Genomic DNA, 19,446 nt, shown 5'->3' with positions numbered 1-19,446 from the left:
CCACCCGCCTCAGCCTCCCAAAGTGCTGGGATTATAGGCGTAAGCCACTGCGCCCGGCCTGATTTTTTAAATTTTTTTTTTTATTTTTTAATTTTTTTATTTTTATTTTTATCTTTATTTTTTTTTTGAGACGGAGTCTTTGCTCTGCCCAGGCTGGAGTGCAGTGGCGCGAACTCGGCTCACTACAAGCTCCGCCTCCTGGGTTTACGCCATTCTCCTGCCTCAGCCTCCCGAGTAGCTGGGACTACAGGCGCCCGCCACCTCGCCCGGCTAGTCTTTTGTATTTTTAGTAGAGACGGGGTTTCACCGTGTTAGCCAGGATGTTCTCGATCTCCTGACCTCGTGATCCGCCCGACTCGGCCTCCCAAAGTGCTGGGATTACAGGCTTGAGCCACCATGCCCGGCCGCTAATTTTTTGTACTTTTAGTAGAGACGGGGTTTCACCGTGTTAGCCAGGATGGTCTCGATCTCCTGACCTTGTGGTCCGCCCGTCTCGGCCTCCCAAAGTGCTGGGATTACAGGCGTGAGCCACCGTGCCCGGCCTATTTTTTTATTTTTAAATACAGAGAGGGTCTCTGTGTTGCCCATGCTGGTCTCAAACTCCTGACCTCAAGTGATCCTACTGCCTTGGCCTCCTAAAGTACTAGAATTACCAGCATGAGCCATTGTGCCTGTTTTGTTTTGTTTTGTAAGGGATCTCCTGAGCGAGATCCTCTTATCTTTCTCTCAAGTACCTGGGACTGTCAGTGTATGCCACTGAGCCTGGCTAGTTTTGTCTTCTTTGTGTGTGTGACATTTTTGGTGTAAGCAGATACACACACATATGCATGCACACACAATCATACTATCCCCCTTCTTTGTTTCTTTGTGCGTATACTATATTATGTGCACTTTTTCCACCTAACACTGTCTTGTGGAGATCACTGGATGACTGGCTTCCTATTTAAATAACCTGACTGGGAGGCAGGCTGGGGTGCCCTGCAGCTGCTCTCAGAGGTTGCTGATTAGAGTCTGAAACTGCAAGTTGTGCATGGGTGATAGCTGGTGTACAGGCTTGCTAGTGGCCCCTGCACGAAATGTGTGTCTTTCTTAGCTGTATTTATATGGATTTTCAGTGACAGTTTTGGTATCTTTGCGTAACAATAGATGTAGTGTTTCATGAGGCCTTTGCCATGGTTCTTTTAAAAAGAGACACTAGATGGCAGTAGAGACCCCGCCAGTGAAGTCTCAACCCTTAGGTCGCTGTGTTGTACTCAGTATGCTGCTCTTCCAAGCACAAAGTATTCAGATTCAGTTTTTTTAAGGGGTCTCTTTCATGGAGAGCTCAATGGTTCTATTAAAAGTATAATTGAGGCCAGGTGTGGTGGCTCACGCTGTAATCCCAGCACTTTGTAGGGGCGAGGCAGATCACTTGAGGCCAGGAGTTCAAGACCAGCCTGACTGACACAGCAAAACCCCATTTCTACTAAAAATACACACACAAAAATTTGCTTATGTTGCCACATGTCATTAAACAACTCCTTTTCCTTAGATTTTTCTCTGAGTTTGTGGTTTAACCTGTGTTCTGGAGGTATTAATGACCTCCATATGGGTAATACCCAGCAAACGTAAACTTCTTTGTGGTTTTGCCAGATTTTGACTAATTTGCAAGGATATGCCCAGTTATTGCAACTCAATTTGGGATTACCTTTACCTTTCCTATTCTTATTGCTGGGGTTTCTGCATGAAATGACACCTATTAATGACCCGCAGGCTACATTTAAGTGAACATTAACGATTTTGGTAAGCTTGGTCCACTCTGGGAAGTCATGTGCCGTGGCTGGTTTCCTTTGCATGGGAGCCAGTCGAAGCCACAGCTCCTCGACTGCCCTGTGCCAGATGAAGGAGGTGGTGATTTTCGAATGCCTTTTCCCTTCCTTGGGGCTGGTGAGCTCATCGCTCTCTGGGGAGTTGACAGTGTCTCTCCAGTTCAGTGCCTCGGCTGTGAAGCCAGCGCATTGTCCCTGCGGAGCGGTGCGTGGATTGTCCGGGCCTGTTTTCTGGGAAGAGATGTTATCTTACAGTTTGAGTCTTGCCTAATTTAGCCAAAGCTGTTTGGAGTGAAGCTACTTATCCAAGGAAGTTTGAAAATAACTTCATTTCCTGATGAAGGAACTTTTAAAACAGGCAGGAGTATCGACCTTCCCTTAGTCCTGAGTGCTCCTGATGCAGAGCCGTGCCACACACATCAGCTGGGCCCTGTGTGCCACATGTTTTGCAGTCCTGGTAAAAGGCACAGCGCAGCCTTAGAAGGAGAGAAGCCGGGAGGCGTGTCGCATGTGTTTTAGCTGTGGCTGTAGTTCTCCTTTCTGACAAGGAGGCCCCCAGCACTCCTTGTGACCTGGAGCTGGAATTGGGAGGGCTTGGAGTGCTGCTTCCTGAGCCCTCTGCTCTAAGTCCGTCTTCTCCCTTTGATTCCCTGCAGATTGGTACACAGAACAGCTTGGAGCTTCTTGAGGATCCAAAAGCTGAAGTGGTCGATGAAATTGCTGCCAAACTTGGCCTGCGGAAGGTACTGAGGCATCTGGCAGCCAAGCAGGGGGAGTGGCCAGGCTCTGTTGAGCATCCAGGCCAGGGAGAGTTGGGGGAGTGGCCGGGCTGTGTCAGGGACTGGCTCTCCCCAGCTGCACAAGGTCAGGTGCAGGCACCATACGTTTTGAAACTTCACGTGTGTTTATTGGGCACCAATAACTTTTATGTTCCTCTGACTTAAACTAAAATGAGAACGTTTTCTTGAGCATAAAAAAAAAAAAAAAATCCCAGTGCGGATCTGGCTGTTGTATTTCAGCCTTCCAGCCACACTTGTTGAGGACTGCTTCAAGTGGGAAATAGAAGCAGGAGTCAGACCCCAGCTGCACCCCTGCTGGCTCCCCTGTGCATGTGTGTCCCTTCTGCCTGAGCCGTCCCTTCGTGTAGCTTGGAAGCGGAGGACAGTCAAGGCTGGCGTTCCGTTGACAACATTCATGTTCCGTGTCGTGCACTTGGAGCTTCTGCTGTTCCGTCATCAATCATCGTTTCATTTCCTGTTGATAATTTAGCTCTCTGAGCCTACAGTTCTTCCTAGTTTCATGGAACAGTTAGAAAATGAGACAAGGATTTCCTTTTTTCTTCTGTTGATCTGGTTTATCTGACATCATTGATAAAGTTCCCAGGAACGATTTTTATAAATTCATGTAGAGCCATGAATTTGAACATATCTTACAAGTTTAATATTAGTAAGTATGTTTTATCCTTTATTTCCTAATCATCTCAGACTGTGAAAAATAATCTCTAGATTATTTCATCCTCTCTACAGATGAAGGGGGTGAGACTGCAAATGTGACTTAAAACCTAGTGTCAGTGAGCAGTCCATACGCAGTTTTACTCTCTTATGAAAGAAACATCCTGTTTCTAACAAGGAGTCAGCATCTTCATTTAGGGTCATATTTTGGTTCAAATTCTGGAAATTCTCTTGTTGAAAAGAGATTGGTCCAATTTTTTGGCCTAATTTGTTGTAGTCTTACAGTTCATAATCTTGAAATTACTTAAATACTTTTCTTCAAAACATGAGTTTCTCTCTTTATTTTATTTTATTTTATTTTTAGGAGTCTTGCTCTGTCACCCAGTCTGGAGTGCAGTGGCACGATCTTGGCTCACTGCAACCTCTGCCTCCCGGGTTCAAGTGATTCTCCTGCCTCAGTCTCCTGAGTAGCTGGGATTATAGGCGCCCACCACAACGCCCAGTTAATTTTTGTATTTTTAATAGAGATGGGGTTTCACCATGTTGGCCAGGCTGGTCTTGAACTCCCGACGTCAGGTGATCCACCCACCTTGGTCTCCCAAAGTTCTGGGATTATAGGTGTGAGCCACCATGTCTGGCCCAAAATATGAGTTTCTAAGCCCTTATATTTCTCAGTTTGATTTTGATTCTGCTTTATTTACTGCTTAATTACATTAATCCTTTAAGTCTCATTTTCTCTGTTGCCATCACCTTGGGTTTTCATTCATTGGGGCATCTTTAAAGACAGTGAAAGTCTCCCAGTGTGCTGGTCATATCTGCTGGGGACGGATGGGAAGAGTTGTGTGTCAGGTAGTGCTGGGGAGAGTCATGGGCCACAGATCCTTCCCGAGGACAGAAGTGACAACTGCCGGGACCCAAGTGCTACTCCTGCGGCCTTGCGACAGGCTTCTGGTGCAAGAATTCACAGGCAGAGGCGGGCCTGAGGATCCCACAGCACACAGGCACTGCCACACTGAACGTGCAGGGGGTGCTGGGTCGCAGGTTTCAGATCCCGATACCCTCAGATGCTTCCTTCTGACCTTGAACTGGAGCTCCCAGGAGCAACTATGTGAAGTCTGCATTATATTTCCCCTTTTATCTTAAGTGCCTTTCTCTAGGAATCCTTTTTCTTAGCTTGTTGGGAAAGACCTATTCTGTGAAATGTTTATTTGCTTGCCTGTTGTCTGTCTTCCTCTTGGGAGTTTAAGTGCCTTTTTCACCCACCTTCTGTTGGTCTTACTCACTGCTGTGTCTCTTGCATCCACATGGTGCTGGGCAGAGTTGGGGCTGAAGAAACTCATCTTTAACCCAGCAGCACCAGAGGGAGGGTGGCCAGTTTCTACTGAACAGAGATGGAGATCCCTGGGTGTGGCCTGGCATCTTACTTGAGGAACCCATTGATGTAGATTAATCTGGCTCACAAAAAGGAGCTTCTGGCTGAGAACATTCTGTTTGAGCTCTCTGGGCAAAAGCCAGAAAACATTCATCATCTATCTTTTTTTGAGACGGAGTCTCGCTCTGTCGCCCAGGCTGGAGTGCAGTGGCCGGATCTCAGCTCACTGTAAGCTCCGCCTCCCGGGCTTACGCCATTCTCCTGCCTCAGCCTCCCGAGTAGCTGGGACTACAGGCGCCCACCACCTCGCCCGGCTAGTGTTTTGTATTTTTTAGTAGAGACGGGGTTTCACCGTGTTAGCCAGGATGGTCTTGATCTCCTGACCTCGTGATCCGCCCGTCTCGGCCTCCCAAAGTGCTGGGATTACAGGCTTGAGCCACCACGCCCGGCCTTTTTTTTTTTTTTTAAAGATGGAGTCTCAATCCCAGCACTTTTTTTTTTTTTTTTTTTTTTTGAGACAGAGTTTCGCTCTTGTTGCCCAGGCTGGAGTGCAATGGTACAATCTCGGCTCACTGCAACCTCTGCCTCCTGGATTCAAGTGATTCTCCTGCCTCAGCCTCCTGAGTAGCTGGGAGTACAGACATGTGCCACCACCCTGGCTAATTTTGTATTTTTAGCAGAGACGGGGTTTCTCCATGTTGGTCAGGCTGGTCTCGAACTCCTGATCTCAGGTGATCCACCCGCCTCGACCTCCCAAAGTGCTGGGACCATAGGCATGAGCCACCGCACTCTAATTTCTGTATTTTTAGTAGAGACGGGGTTTCACCATGTTGGCCAGGGTGGTCTCGATCTCTTGACCTCATGATTCTCCTGCCTCAGCTTCCCAAAGTGCTGGGAGTACAGGCGTAGTCACCACACCCAACCATTCATCATCTATCTTAAAGAGATGTTTAAAAGATACTTTCCTTTTTATTAAGGTTGGCTGGATATTTACAGACCTCGTCTCAGAAGATACCCGAAAGGGTACAGTCCGCTACAGTCGAAATAAGGTGAGGTGGAGATAGGAATGTGCATGTGGCCCTGTGGCTTGGTTACAGATGGCACTGGCCTGCATTCTCAGGGTCTCTTTGCACCGCTGGTTCTAGCTTTCAGGCCCCATTATCATTATTATTATTATTATTATTTTTTTTTTTTTGAGACGGAGTCTCGCTCTGTTGCCCAGGCTGGAGTACAGTGGTGCAATCTCAGCTCATTGCAAGCTCCGCCTCCCGGGTTCATGCCATTCTCCTGCCTCAGCCTCCCGAGAAGCTGGGACTCCAGGCACCCGCCACCATGCCTGGCTAATTTTTTTGTATTTTTAGTGAAGACAGGGTTTCACCATGTTAGCCAGGATGGTCTTGATCTTGACCTCGTGATCTGCCCGCCTCGGCCTCCCAGAGTGCTGGGATTACAGGCGTGAGCCACTGCACCCAGCCCTCAGGCCCCATTATTTTTCAAGAAGGTCTTCTTGATCAATGAAGGCCGGATCTCCTGGTCTCATAGAGCTAAACCCATCTTACCTTTACAAAACAGTGACTTTCAGGGCTCAGCCCGTGGCGGGTGGTTTGCATAGTGCTTCTGGCCTTCGTAGTCGTGGGTGGTTTTAGATGAGGAATTGGTAATGGTTAGGAATTGTAGATAGTTGCTTCAAAGTGGTTTTGAGTTTTATTTTTTTTGTCTTTTTTTTTTTTTTTTTTGAGGCGGAGTCTCGCTCTGTCGCCCAGGCTGGAGTGCAGTGGTGCGATCTCGGCTCACTGCAAGCTCCGCCTCCCGGGTTCCCGCCATTCTCCTGCCTCAGCCTCCCGAGTAGCTGGGACTACAGGCGCCGCCACCACACCCGGCTAATTTTTTTTGTATTATTAGTGGAGACGGGGTTTCATTGTGTTAGCCAGGATGGTCTCGATCTCCTGACCTCGTGATCTGCCCGTCTCGGCCTCCCAAAGTGCTGGGATTACAGGCTTGAGCCACCGTGCCCGGCCGTCTTTTTTTTTTTTTTCCTTTTTGTGGAGAACGGGGTCTCGCTATATTACCCAGGCAGGTCTCGAACTCCTGGGCTCAAGCTATCCTCCCGCCTCTGCCTCCCTGAGAGCTGGGATTACAGGCGTGAGCCACTGCGCCCGGCGGTTTTGAGTTTTATAGTTTGGTTCTTATTTTTTATTTTTTTGAGACAGTCTTGCTCTGTCGTACAGGTTGGAGTGCAGTGGCACAGTCTCGGCTCACTACAGCTTCCTCCTGGGTTCAGGTGTGCGCCACCATACCCAGGTAATTTTTTAATTTTTAATAGAGACCAGGTTTTGCTGTGTTGGCCAGGCTGGTCTCGAACTCTTGTCCTCAAGTGGGCCTTCCACCTCCACCTCTCAAAGTGCTGGAATTAGAGGTGTGAGCCACTGCACCTGACTTAGTTCTCATTTTTTAATGAAGAAATAGAAACATATTTGGCATGATGCTGTAAAATTGATAGGCTGCTTCTCTTGTCTTAGGACACCTATTTCCTAAGTTCAGAAGAGTGCATCACTGCAGGAGACTTCCAGAACAAGCATCCCAACATGTGCCGGCTCTCTCCCGATGGACATTTTGGATCCAAGTTTGTTACTGCAGTGGCTACAGGTATAACAGGGACAGTTGTAATGTAAATATTACCATCTCGTTAATATATTTTGTTCCTCTTCTTGGTAGCCTTTTATCCTTAACTTAGTTATAGTGGACTTTCTTACTGGGCTTGTGGGATGTAAATTCCTCCTTTCTTTTTATGGTAAAAATTCTGAACTTAACAGCATAAAACTATAAACACAAACCCCAAACCTCACAACAGAATCAGGACCTCCACAGAGCTCTCCTCTAGGCCAGTGCTGTCCTTGAAAGTCCACTATTTTGGCTGGGTGTGGTGCCTCACGCCTGTAATCCCAGCACTTTGGGAGGCCAAGGTGGGTGGATCGCTTGAGGTCCAGGAGTCCTGAGACCAGCCTGGCCAGCAGAGTGAAACACCATCTCTATTATAAATACAAAAATTAGCTGGGTGTGGTGGTGGGCACCTGTAATCCCAGCTACTCAAGGAGCTGAGGCAGGAGAATCGCTTGAACCCAGCAGGCGGAGATTGCAGTGAACTGAGTTTGTGCCAGTGCACTCCAGCCTGGGTGACAGGGCAAGACTCAAAAAAAGAAAAGAAAAAAAAATATATATATATGTATGTATATATGTGTATGTATATATGGACAAGGATGTTCCCCTGGGCAACAGAGTGAAACTCCATCTCAAAAAGGAAAAAGCGGGTTTTTTTTTTTTTTTTGACAGTCTCACTCTGTCATTTAGGCTAGAGTGCAGTGGCGCAATCTCAGCTCACTGCAACGTCCGCCTCCTGGGTTCAAGCGATTTTCATGCCCCAGCCTACAGCTGGAATTGTAAGTGCACATCACCACACCCGGCTAATTTTTGTATTTTTAGTAGAGACAGGGTTTTGCCTTGTTGACCAGGCTGATCTTGAACTCCTGACCTCAGGTGTTCTCCCTCATTGGCCTCTCAGAGTGCTGGGATTACAACATCTGTAATCGTAGCATTTTGGGAGGTTGAGCCAGGAGGATCCCTTGAGACTGGGAGTTTGAGATCAGCCTGGGCAACATGGCAAGACCCCATCTCTACAAAAAATAAATAAAACATATTTTAAAAAAAGAAAGAAAAGTGTTCAAGCTGACTGCAGAAGTTTTTGCACTTTGCTGCATATTCTTGAGCTTGCCAGGTTTTTGTGTCTTTTTGTTTGTTTGTTTTTTTGAGACAGGTTCTTGCTCTGTCACCCAGGCTGGAGCGCAGTGGTGTAGTCACACAGCTCACTGGTGTGACTCCTGGACTCTTGTGATCCGCCCCCATCAGCCTTCCGTGTAGTTGGGACTACATGTGTGCGCCACCATGCCCGGCTAATTTTAAAATTTTTTTTTTTTTTTTCCCCAGAGACAGTCTCTCTCTGTTGCCCAGGCTGGAGTGCAGTGGTGCAATCTCAATTCACTGCAAGCTCCACCTCCTGGGTTCATGCCATTCTCCTGCCCCAGCCTCCCAAGTAGCTGGGACTACAGGCGCCCGCCAGCACACCTAGATAATTTTTTGTATTTTTAGTAGAGACAGGGTTTCACCGTGTTAACCCGGATGGTCTCAATCTCCTGACTCGTGATCCGCCCGCCTCGGCCTCCCAGAGTGCTGGGATTACAGGTGTGAGCCACCGTGCCTGGCCTAATTTTTAAATTTTTAACAGAAATGAAGTCTTGCTGTGTTGCCTAGCCTGCAGTTAGTTCCTTGATGTAAGGTGCATTTAGATGGATTTTCAAAATGAGTATACTTTTTGAATAGTGATAGGCATCTTTCACATGTTAATTATTTTAATAATTAATACATGTTAACTATTTCACATGTGAATTAGTTGAGTCAGATTTATTTTCCTAAATTGTTGCTTGGGTTGAGCGCTTAAGGGAAGGGTTGGGAATTTGGGCTAGGATTGAAGGAGGGTCTGGGAATTCTGCGTTACAGAACCCGTTAGTGAGGGCACCCTGGGGAGGGGTGCTTTCATGGTGGGAGACTCAGGGCAGCTGGAGAGTAGCTGGGGCGTCAGGCAGGGGGCACTGGGCACCCAGGAGGGGAGCAGAGAACAAAGGCGCTCATGTCATTTAGAATTCTGCCGGGCTAGCATTGTATTTACAGACGGGGAGAAAGGTATCGTCATACTCTTCTCGGTGTCACATCCCCACACCCCTGCCACACGTAGGCTGATATCTGGGTGCAGTAGTGTAGGCTGGTAGTTTCCAAGCCTATCAGACTCAACTCCTGTTTTTAGAACACTTTGTGATACCCCTTTACTATGCAGAAATAAAATTCATGGGTAATACAGCTAATGTAGGCTGCCGACACACAGAATTCTGAAATAGAAGGCAGAGTAATTGTAACATCAAGGGAAAGTGATAGGAAAGAAACAGAATAAAGTCGAACGTTTAGGTGTGTCAGTGCTTCTGGACTGACCCGTGAGGACAGCACAGTGGGATCCGTGCTGGCCTGTGTGGGCAAGGGCTGAGCACAGGGCTGAGTCCAGGCCTCTTAGCGGGCCTTGCTGTCAGCAACATGGCTTCCTGAGAGGCTCAACAGCTCTCCACCCAGTTCCAGGCAGAAGAGCGTGCCCTTTCCTCAGCTTACACTATTATAGTCCCAGAGAATTCAGTGTGCATTGAAACTGTGCCTGTCTGTTTTGTGGCTCTTTATAAAATAGAATTGCTTCTAATCTCACATGATTGTAAATAGTGCTTTTGTCTACACAGGTGTGTAGTGGGCATTCTGAGTTATGTGGGATATGGAACAGTTCCATAGTATTTCAGTGTGGTTTTAATTTCTATTTTATTCTGAGTGAAATCAAGGATCTTTTATTTTTATTTTTAATTTTTTTTGAGACAGTCTTGTTCTGTCACCTAGGCTGGAGTGCAGTGGCACGATCTTGGCTCACTGCAACCTCTGCCTCCTGGGTTCAAGTGATTCTTGTGCCTCAACCTCCCAAGTAGCTGGGATTACAGGCGCATGCCAACACACCCAGCCAATTTTTGTAATTTTTTTTTTTTTAGAATTTTATTTTCTTTTTTGCAATTTTTTGCACTCCAGCCTGGGCGCTGTGTCGCCCAGGCTGGAGTGCAGTGGCGCGATCTCTGCTCGCTGCAAGCTCCGCCGCCTCCCGGGTTCACGCCATTCTCCTGCCTCAGCCTCCCTAGAAGCTGGGACTACAGGTGCCCGCCACCACGCCTGGCTAATTTTTTTTTTTTTTTTTTTTTTAGTAGAGACAGGGTTTCGCTGTGTTCGCCAGGATGGTCTCGATCTCTTGACCTCGTGATCCACCCTCCTCGGCCTCCCAAAGTGCTAGGATTACAGGCGTGAGCCACCACACCTGGCTAGTTTTTGTATTTTTTATAGAGACGGGTTCACCATGTTGACCAGGCTGGTCTCGAACTTCTGGCCTCAAGTGATCTCCCTGCCTTGGCCTCACAAAGTCCTGAGATTACAGGTGTGAGCCACTGTGCCCCGTCTAATTACTGTTTCTTTTTTTTTTTTTTTGAGACGGAGTCTCGCTCTGTCGCCCGGGCTGGAGTGCAGTGGCCGGATCTCAGCTCACTGCAAGCTCCGCCTCCCGGGTTTACGCCATTCTCCTGCCTCAGCCTCCCAAGTAACTGGGACTACAGGCGCCCGCCACCTCGCCCGGCTAGTTTTTTGTATTTTTTAGTAGAGACAGGGTTTCACCGTGTTAGCCAGGATGGTCTCGATCTCCTGACCTCATGATCCGCCCGTCTCGGCCTCCCAAAGTGCTGGGATTACAGGCTTGAGCCACCGCGCCCGGCCTTTACTGTTTCTATGGAGAAATTATTCCATGGGCCAGAAGAACTGGCACATTTTTAGAATTATAGTTTCTAACTTGGGGGCTACCACCTTCAATTTGAGTCATACCTCTTGTTGAGAGTTGAGAGATTATATAGATCATCCTTGGGCTTTTTTCGCCTCTGGAATTGGCATTTACTGAAAGATGTTAGAACTGAGAGACAATAAATAACCTAATTTATAAGCAGATAGGCAGTGACAGCCCCTTCGTGTCTGTGTGAATCACCCCTCTTGGTGCTCAGACTTGCCGTGTCTCCCTTTCCTGGTGGCCGACTGAGGAGTGCTCCTCCTCCTGCGTGTCTTTAATGGCTACAGCCCGGGTGAAGGTTTTCTAACGCAAGTAAAGTGTGCTCTTCCCCGGGTTAGGGTCTTTTGGTCGTGGCCATGTGGGGACCCCGTGGCGCTGTTGGAAATTGTACTTGCTGCATTCCTGTCCCACGTCCCTCCTTAGACAGGAAGGTGCAGACCAGGCCTGGCACGGTGGCTCATGCCTGTAATCCAGCACTTTGGGAGGCCGAGGTGGGCGGATCACGAGGTCAGGAGTTCGAGACCAGCCTGGCCAACATGGTGAAACCCCACCTCTACTAAGATATAAAAATTAGCTGGGTGTGGTGGTGCGTGCCTGTAGTCTCAGCTATTCGGGAGGCTGAGGCAGGACAATTGCTTGAACCTGGTAGGCGGAGGTTGCAGTGAGCCGAGATCATGCCATTGCACTCCAGCCTGGGCGACAGGGCAAGACTCTGTCTTAGAAAAAAAAAAAAAAAAGGAAGGTGCAGACTGAACCATGTGGCACAGGGCGCGTGGTACTCCTGCCAGCAGCACTCAGGTCCTGGCTGGGATGCGGAGGCCTCGCCCCTCCCTCTGCATCTGTCCTTCCTCCCCTTTCCCCTTTCATTGTACACAGATATTCTCTGGCATGAGACTTTAGAGTGTAAGGGCCCCGATGAAGTGTGCACTTTGCTCGAGTGACCCTGAGGGGCCTGTGGAAGGACAGTGCAGAGCTTACGCCCCTCACTGGGCTGGGCGTCTGTGTCCTCATAGTCTGGCATACTCTAAATTTACAGGCTGTGAAAATTACTTCCTGAGGATCTGGTTTAAAAAACCAGAAATGCATCTCAGATTCAATAGCAGCTGGAGTTTTTCTGTCACTGCCTGTTTGTAGGCCCTGTGATCCTTCCCACGTAAGGATTTCCTGACTGGCTGATTTGTGAAGGGAGTGATAGTTAACTTGTCCTGCCAACCGTTCCGGCAGGGTTACACAAACCCATCAGGACACGTATTTCCTGCTGCTCCACATGAGAAGGGGAGTTTGCAGTTCATCTCAGTGAATTTACCCTTGAAGATTATCCATATGGCCAATTTTGCTGTTTATAAACAGCCTTCAGTTTTATAAATACTGCTTTCCATTTTTCTCTTATTCTCAACTGCTAGATTTTTCTTTCTTGAATGACCTGTCATGTTAATGATCAATCTAAACACCAGTGCAGGTTTTTTGTTTTTTTGTTTGTTTGTTTTGTTCTGGAGACAGAGTCTTGTTCCATTGCCCAGGCTGGAGTACAGTGGCGTGATCTCAGCTCGTCGCAGCCTCCGCTTCTCGGGGCCAAGCAATTCTCCTGCCTCAGCCTCCTGAATAGCTGGGATTACAGGTGCATGCCACCATGCCTGGCTAATATTTATATTTTTAGTAGAGACAGGGTTTCACTGTGTTTTCCAGGCTGGTTTTGAACTCCTGACCTCAGGTGATCTGCCTGCCTTGGCCTCCCAAAGTGCTGGAATTACAGGTATGAGCCACTGTGCCAAGCCCAGTCCAGGTTTTCACAGTGTCCTAACCAGATGTCTGCACTGTGGCTCCCTGGCGCTCTGTCCAGCCTTTGCCTCAGCTCTCTGTGAGCCCTGCATTCTTTTAGTGCCATTTATGCCACCAGGCACACGGGCAAGTGAGGTGCCTGTGTCTTTGCTGAGATATTAGTGGTCGTTTGCGCAGGGTTGGCTACCTCCTGAGCATTTGAGTTTGGGGCAGGGAGAATATCCTATGCTAGTGAACTGTGCCTTTGGAGCAAGTTTGACTCAGGGTTTTGAAGCCATCCATCACCTGCCTCCTATGTGCATTGAGAGCTTCGTGGCAGCCAGCTCTATCTCTTCCCTCACCTTTTTTGATTTTGTGGCCGTCAGGTTTGCTTTCTGATGTGTGTTTGAAAGCCACGTGCACTATGTTTCTGTTTTCTGATCATAAATAATTGTTTTTGTCAAAGGAACTGAGATAGAGGTATTGAGGGTTTTTTTTCTTCCAAAGCTATAACATGATGAGAGCCGGCACAGTGGCTCACACATGTAATTCCAGCACTTTGGGAAGCTGAGGCGGGAGGATCACATGGGGCCAGGAGTTGGAGACCAGCCTGGGTAACATAGTAAGACCTTACTTGTAAAACGATAAATAAATGCCTAAAAAATAATGAGATTATAGTCAGTGGTAACTTCAGTTCTGGAAGCACACCCCGCGGTGGTGGGCGTCTCCCCCATGCCTGCCTCCTCCAAAGGCTCAGGCTGCCCCCATGGCATCATCTGGCCAACTCACTTCAGGGACCTGGTCTAACTGGACCACACTGCCGCCTCTCAGCCGTGATCTGTAGTCCCCTTGTCCCCACTTGAAGTCAATCTGGAGGTTTTGATGGAGTGGAGACTGGGAGAGAAGAATGGGGTGGGCAGTGTGGAGGGTGAAACCGTGGAGGATCTGGGCTCCCAGGTCTGCCCACGGCCGTGGAGTGGCACCTGCAGCTCCACACTGTGTGATGACACCTGGTGGCATCGACTCTGCGTGGTGGCCGTGCAGGCTTTTGTAAGACAGAGGCTACTGTGTATACAATACAGTGACTGGATTTGTATTAAAAATAGTTTCCATCTTGCTCTTCTCCAACCCCCTCCCCCATCTCTCTGCCTCCAGATGAATTTATCCACCCATCCTTACCGTGAACCTAGGGATCTATCTGCCATTTACACCCCTGGTGTTACTATGAACCAGGAGCCCAAGTGCTGATGACACTAAGCCTCGCTTTATTGGCAGATGTTAGACAATGTTTAATCACCTTTTTTTTTTTTTTTTTTTTTTTTTAAATTGGAAAAATAGGGTCTCAGTATTTTGCCCAGACTGGTCTCAAACTCCTGGGCTCAAGCAGTCCTCCCACCCTGCCCTCTCAGAGTGCTCAGATTCCAGGCGTGAGCCACTGCACCCAGCATTTTCTTTTCTTTTTTTTTTCTTTTATTCAAAAGTTTAACAATCTTGATTTTCTGATTCTGATAGAGCATGTCCGTGGTGGCACCTGTTTGTGGAGCCAAATGTGTGTGGAGCTGCAGGGTGTCCTGACATGCATGTCTAGGTCTTGTGTTGTGGCCACCCATCCGTTGACTACTGAACTTTTTTTTGTTGTTTTGAGATGGAGTCTCGCACTGTCACCCATGCTGGAGTGCAGTGGTGCAATCTCGGCTCACTTCAAGCTCCGCCTCCCAGATTCACGCCATTCTCCTGTCTCAGCCTCCCAAGTAGCTGAGACTACAGGCTCCTGCCACCACACTCAGCTAATTTTTTGTATTTTTCGTAGAGACGGAATTTCACTGAGTTAGCCAGGATGGTCTCAATCTCCTGACCTCATTATCCACCCACCTCGGCCTCCCAAAGTGCTGGGATTACAGGTGTGAGCCACTGCACCCGCTGACTACTGAACACTTTTTAACTCTTACCCCGACAAACTCTTGAGGGTTCATTTTTTCTGTTGATCAGAGGTGAAGAGTTAACAGATGTGGACTGGGTTTGAATGCTGGGTTTGTAGGCTCTTTTTGAAGGTCTCTCTCTTGCAGGTGGTCCTGACAATCAAGTCCACTTTGAAGGGTACCAGGTGTCCAATCAGTGTATGGCGCTCGTCCGTGATGAGTGTTTGCTACCATGCAAGGACGCCCCGGAGCTTGGCTACGCCAAGGAGTCTAGCAGTGAGCAGTACGTGCCTGATGTGTTTTATAAGGTAAAAGTATGGTAAGAAAAAGAATTCTGTATAAAAAGAAAATTCTGTACAAAATAATAATAATAATAATAATAATGGTGTCAGCCTGTCTTGAACCTTTCTAATTTGGGTGAATTCTGTCTATAGCAGCCATTCGTCAGCTGTGGTTGAACCCTCCTTGTCACTAAAGGCTTCTGTCACGTTTCTGGGGCTGGATATTAGCTACTCATGCTTCCATGGCATTAGGGCTTCTCACCAGAAGTGGAGCTACGTGCACTAGGTTTGAGATCAAAGACCAAATCCGACCATTGCAACACAGACAGTCTCAGTTTCTCTTTTTTTTTTTTTTTTTTTGAGACGGAGTCTTGCTGTGTCACCCAGGCTGGAGTGCAATGGCCAGATCTCGGCTCACTGCAAGCTCCGCCTCCCGGGTTCACGCCATTCTCCTGCCTCAGCCTCCCGAGTAGCTGGGACTACAGGCACCCGCCACCTCGCCCGGCTAGTTGTTTTTTTGTATTTTTTATTAGAGACGGGGTTTCACCGTGTTAGCCAGGATGGTCTCGATCTCCTGACCTCGTGATCCGCCCGTCTCGGCCTCCCAAAGTGCTGGGATTACAGGCTTGAGCCACCGCGCCCGGCCGACAGTCTCAGTTTCTAAAGGAGAAGATGGGGCCTGGGCATGGTGGCTCATGCCTGTAATCCCAGCATTTTGGGAGGCCAAGGCAGGAGGATCGCTTGAGCCCAGGACCTCAAGACCAGCCTGGGCAACATAGCGAGACCCTGTTTCTACAAAAAATAGATGTGGTGGCATGAACTGTTGTCCCAGCTACTTAGGAGGCTGAGGTAGGAGGATCACCTGAGTCTGCGGAGGTCAAGGCTGCCCTTAGCCATGATCGTGCCACTGCATTACATGTAGGCCTGGGTGACAGAGTGAGACCCTGTCTCAAGGATGGGGGTGGAGATGAGAAGACAGTGGGAGATGGTTAGGGACCTTTTTTTAGAGTCCTGTCAGTTGCAGCTATTCAACGTTTTTTCTTTTTGGCGGTTCCTGCTCCTTTGGGAGCTCCAGTCGCACATATATTTGACTGCCTGGAGTTTTCCCACAGTTTATTGATACTCTCTTCATTTTGTTTCAGTCTTTTTCAGTGTTTCATTTTGGATAGTTTCTATTATGTCTTAACATTCATTGATCTTGACTTCTACAGTGTCTGATCTGCAGTTAGTCTCATCCAGCATATTGTTAATCTCAGACGTTGTAGTTTTCATTCTAGAAGTTTAAGTTGTTAATTGCTTCCCATTCTTCCCATGTTTCTCTTTGAACATAGAAGATACAGTTATATTAACTTTTTTCTTTCTTTCTTTTTTCCTTTTTTTTTTTTAGAGACAGGATCTCACTATGTTGGCCAGGTTATCTTGAACTCCTGGCCTCCAGCAGTCCTCCCGCCTCAGCCTCCCAAAGTGTTGGGGTTACAGGCATGAGCCACTGCGCCCGGCCCGTATTAACTTTTAATGTTCTTATATACTAACTTATGTCACCTGCTATTTCTGCGTCAGTTTTAATTGATTTTTTTTCTAATTATGGGTTAGCGTATGTAGGTCTACAGCTGCAGTGTGTTTTCTGTGGACCATCTGTCTGTCCATCTTTGTTACTGGGGTGCTGAGTGTGTGCGGTGTGGTGCTCGTTGTGTATCACAAGCCAGAGACTCCAGCAGGGTGTCTTCTAGAGAGGGCTTTCCTTTCCTCCATGGGAAGCGTGGTGGTGGTGAGCTGTCCATCTCCATCCAGGCGGCAAGTGGCAGGTCAGAGCTGACTTGCATTTTGATGAGTTGATCCTACTGTTTTTCTACAGTGTAGCCCCTTAGGGGTGCCATCTGAGAGCCTGGTAGTGCTCTTTGTGAGGTGACAGTCTTCCTTAAATCTTTGTCTCACTGGCCCCGAAAGGCTGGGAGATACAGTCTGTCCAGAAGTTTCTCGTGTTTCTCATGCCTCATACACTTAATTATGTAGGTATCCCATGTACCTTAAAACTTTTACAAGCATTTTTTTTTTTTTTTTTTTTTTTGAGACAGTCTTGCTCTGTTACCCAGGCTGGAGTGCAGTGGCGTGATCTCAGCGCACTGCAGCCTCCGCCCTCGGAGTTCAAGCAATTCTTGTGCCTCAGCCTCCTGAATAGTTGGGACTACAGACATGTGCCACCAGACCCAGCTAATTTTTTGTATTTTTTGTAGAGACTGTGTTTTACCGTGTTAGCCAGGCCGGTCTTGGAACTCCTGGCCTTAAGCAATTTGCCCACCTGGGCCACCCAAAGTGCTGGGATTACAGGTGTGAGGCCACCCACAGTGCTGGGATTATACCACACCCAGCTGCAAACATCTTGAGCGGGGAGAATGGCTACATGTTTGAAATTCCTGTGTCTCTAGGGTCTCTGCCCGACTCTTGTCTCCCAGCACTCACTTCCTGCAGGAGGAGGGAGGGGGCTTTCTGTCTCAGTGCCACAGTCCCCTTTGCTGGGGGTCTTCTTATCTGGTTTGGATTCAGGCCCCTGCCTCCTCTTCCTCCCTCCTACCCATTTGGGCAGGCTGGTCTCGAACTCCTGATCTCAAGTGATCTGCCTGCCTCAGCCTCCCAGAGTGCTGGGATTACATGCATGAGACACTGTGCCTGACCTATATCTTTCTTTTGAAATAGCATCTCGCTCTGTCACCCAGGCTGGAGTACAGGCTGGCGTGATCTCAGCTCATTGCAACTTCTGCCTCCTGGGCTCCTGTGATCCTTCTGCCTCAGCCTCCCATGTAGCTGGGACTACAGGCACAAACTACCATGCCCACCGAACTCTTTTGTATTTTTAGTAGAATCAGGGTTTCACCATGTTGCCCAGGCTGGTCTTGAACTCCTGGGCTCAAGCAATCTGCCTGCCTTGGCCTCCCACAGTGCTGGGATTACAGATGCTGGGTTTACAGATGTGAGCCACTGCACCCGGCCTCTGATTTCTTTCTTTCTTTTTTTTTTTTTTTTTCCCTGAAACGGAGTCTTCCTCTGTCTCCCAGGCTGGAGTGCAGTGACCTGATCTCAGCTCACTGCAACCTCTGCCACCTGGGTTCAGCGATTCTTCTGCCTCAGCCTCCCGAGTAGCTGGGATTACAGATGTGCACCACCACGCCTGGCTAATTTTTATATTTTTAGTAGAGATTGGGTTTCACCATCTTGGCCAGGATGGTCTTGAACTCCTGACCTCATGATCCGCCTACTTTGGCCTCCCAAAGTGCTGGGATTACAGGCGTGAGCCACCTCACCCGTCCTTGATTTCTTTCTTAACGTTGTGGATAATCAGCTATATGAGCACGGTTTTGGGAATAAAAACAAACTTTTGTTTCCCTGTTAATCTTTGATGCTTCTCTGTCGTCAGTCGTCTCCCTGAATCATGGAGAATCATGGATGTTTCTGGACTCTCTTCTATTCCATTGGCCAATTTTCCTAAACCAGAACTAATACTATATTCTTGTTTTTTTTTTTTTTTTTTTTTTTTTTTTTGAAACAGAGTCCCTCTCTCTCTCGCCCAGGCTGGAGTGTAATGGCGCAATCTTGGCTCACTGCAGCCTCTGCCTTCTGGGTTCAAGCAATTCTCCTGCCTCAGTCTCCCGAGTAGCTGGGACTGGGACTACAGGCCCACGCCCCCACGCCCGGCTAATTTTTTGTATTTTAGTAGAAACAGGGTTTCACCATGTTGCCCAGGCTAGTTTCGAACTCCTGAGCTCAGCAGGTAATCCGCCCGCCTCGGCCTCCCAAAGTGGTAGAATTACAGGCGTGAGCCACCGTGCCCGGCCTCATTCCCGTGTTCTTTAACGTCTCTTAGAAAGGTTTTCAATTTTCTCTGTGGAGGTCTTACCTATCATTTATTAGATTATTCCTAGGTACTTTAATTTATTTTTAACCTATTACAAAATATCACTGTCTTAAAATTATATTTTTAAACTGTTGCTGTTCGAAACAGGTAAATTTTTGTATCCAGCAACTGCTATCTGTTCCTCAATATTGTTATTTGTAAGTTTAGTCTTTCGCATTTCCTACACGTATTATCCTTTCCATCATCAGCCTTTCTCATTCTCTGGGCTTATCCCGATTTTGCCTGGGATCTCCCACACAGCACTGATGGCAGTGAAAGTCTCTGGCACCTTTGTCTTGCTTTTAATCATAAAGCAAGTGCTTGTAGGATTTTATCATCAACTGTGAGTTTTCTGTAGGATTATTTTTAAATACCCTTTTCGGGTTGGAAATTTGCTTTTTTATTTCCATGTGTTATTATAAGTTTCTTGCACTTAGGAATGGAGCTCCCTTTTGTCATGAAATATGTGACATTTCCTTAATCATTCTGTTGTTTTCATAGAGGGCTTATC

At 47.7% G+C, this 19,446-nt stretch overlaps 1 protein-coding gene across 1 annotated transcript in view; it reads left to right on the top strand.

The window, feature by feature from the left end:
- The window catches only part of LOC105469299 (NPL4 homolog, ubiquitin recognition factor), an 86,824-nt gene that overhangs the window by 37,734 nt on the left and 29,644 nt on the right, over positions 1-19,446 (top strand). The window contains exons 9-12 of the mRNA XM_071081823.1: positions 2,465-2,551; positions 5,609-5,680; positions 7,151-7,277; positions 14,913-15,073. Coding sequence (XP_070937924.1) covers positions 2,465-2,551; positions 5,609-5,680; positions 7,151-7,277; positions 14,913-15,073 — 447 coding nt within the window. The remainder of the gene's footprint in view (positions 1-2,464; positions 2,552-5,608; positions 5,681-7,150; positions 7,278-14,912; positions 15,074-19,446) is intronic.

Source organism: Macaca nemestrina, chromosome 17, assembly GCF_043159975.1.
Source record: "Macaca nemestrina isolate mMacNem1 chromosome 17, mMacNem.hap1, whole genome shotgun sequence".
In the NCBI taxonomy this organism is placed as follows: domain Eukaryota; kingdom Metazoa; phylum Chordata; class Mammalia; order Primates; family Cercopithecidae; genus Macaca; species Macaca nemestrina.
The sequence above is the reverse complement of the archived record's forward strand: the minus strand, read 5'-3'. Positions and strand labels throughout refer to the sequence as shown.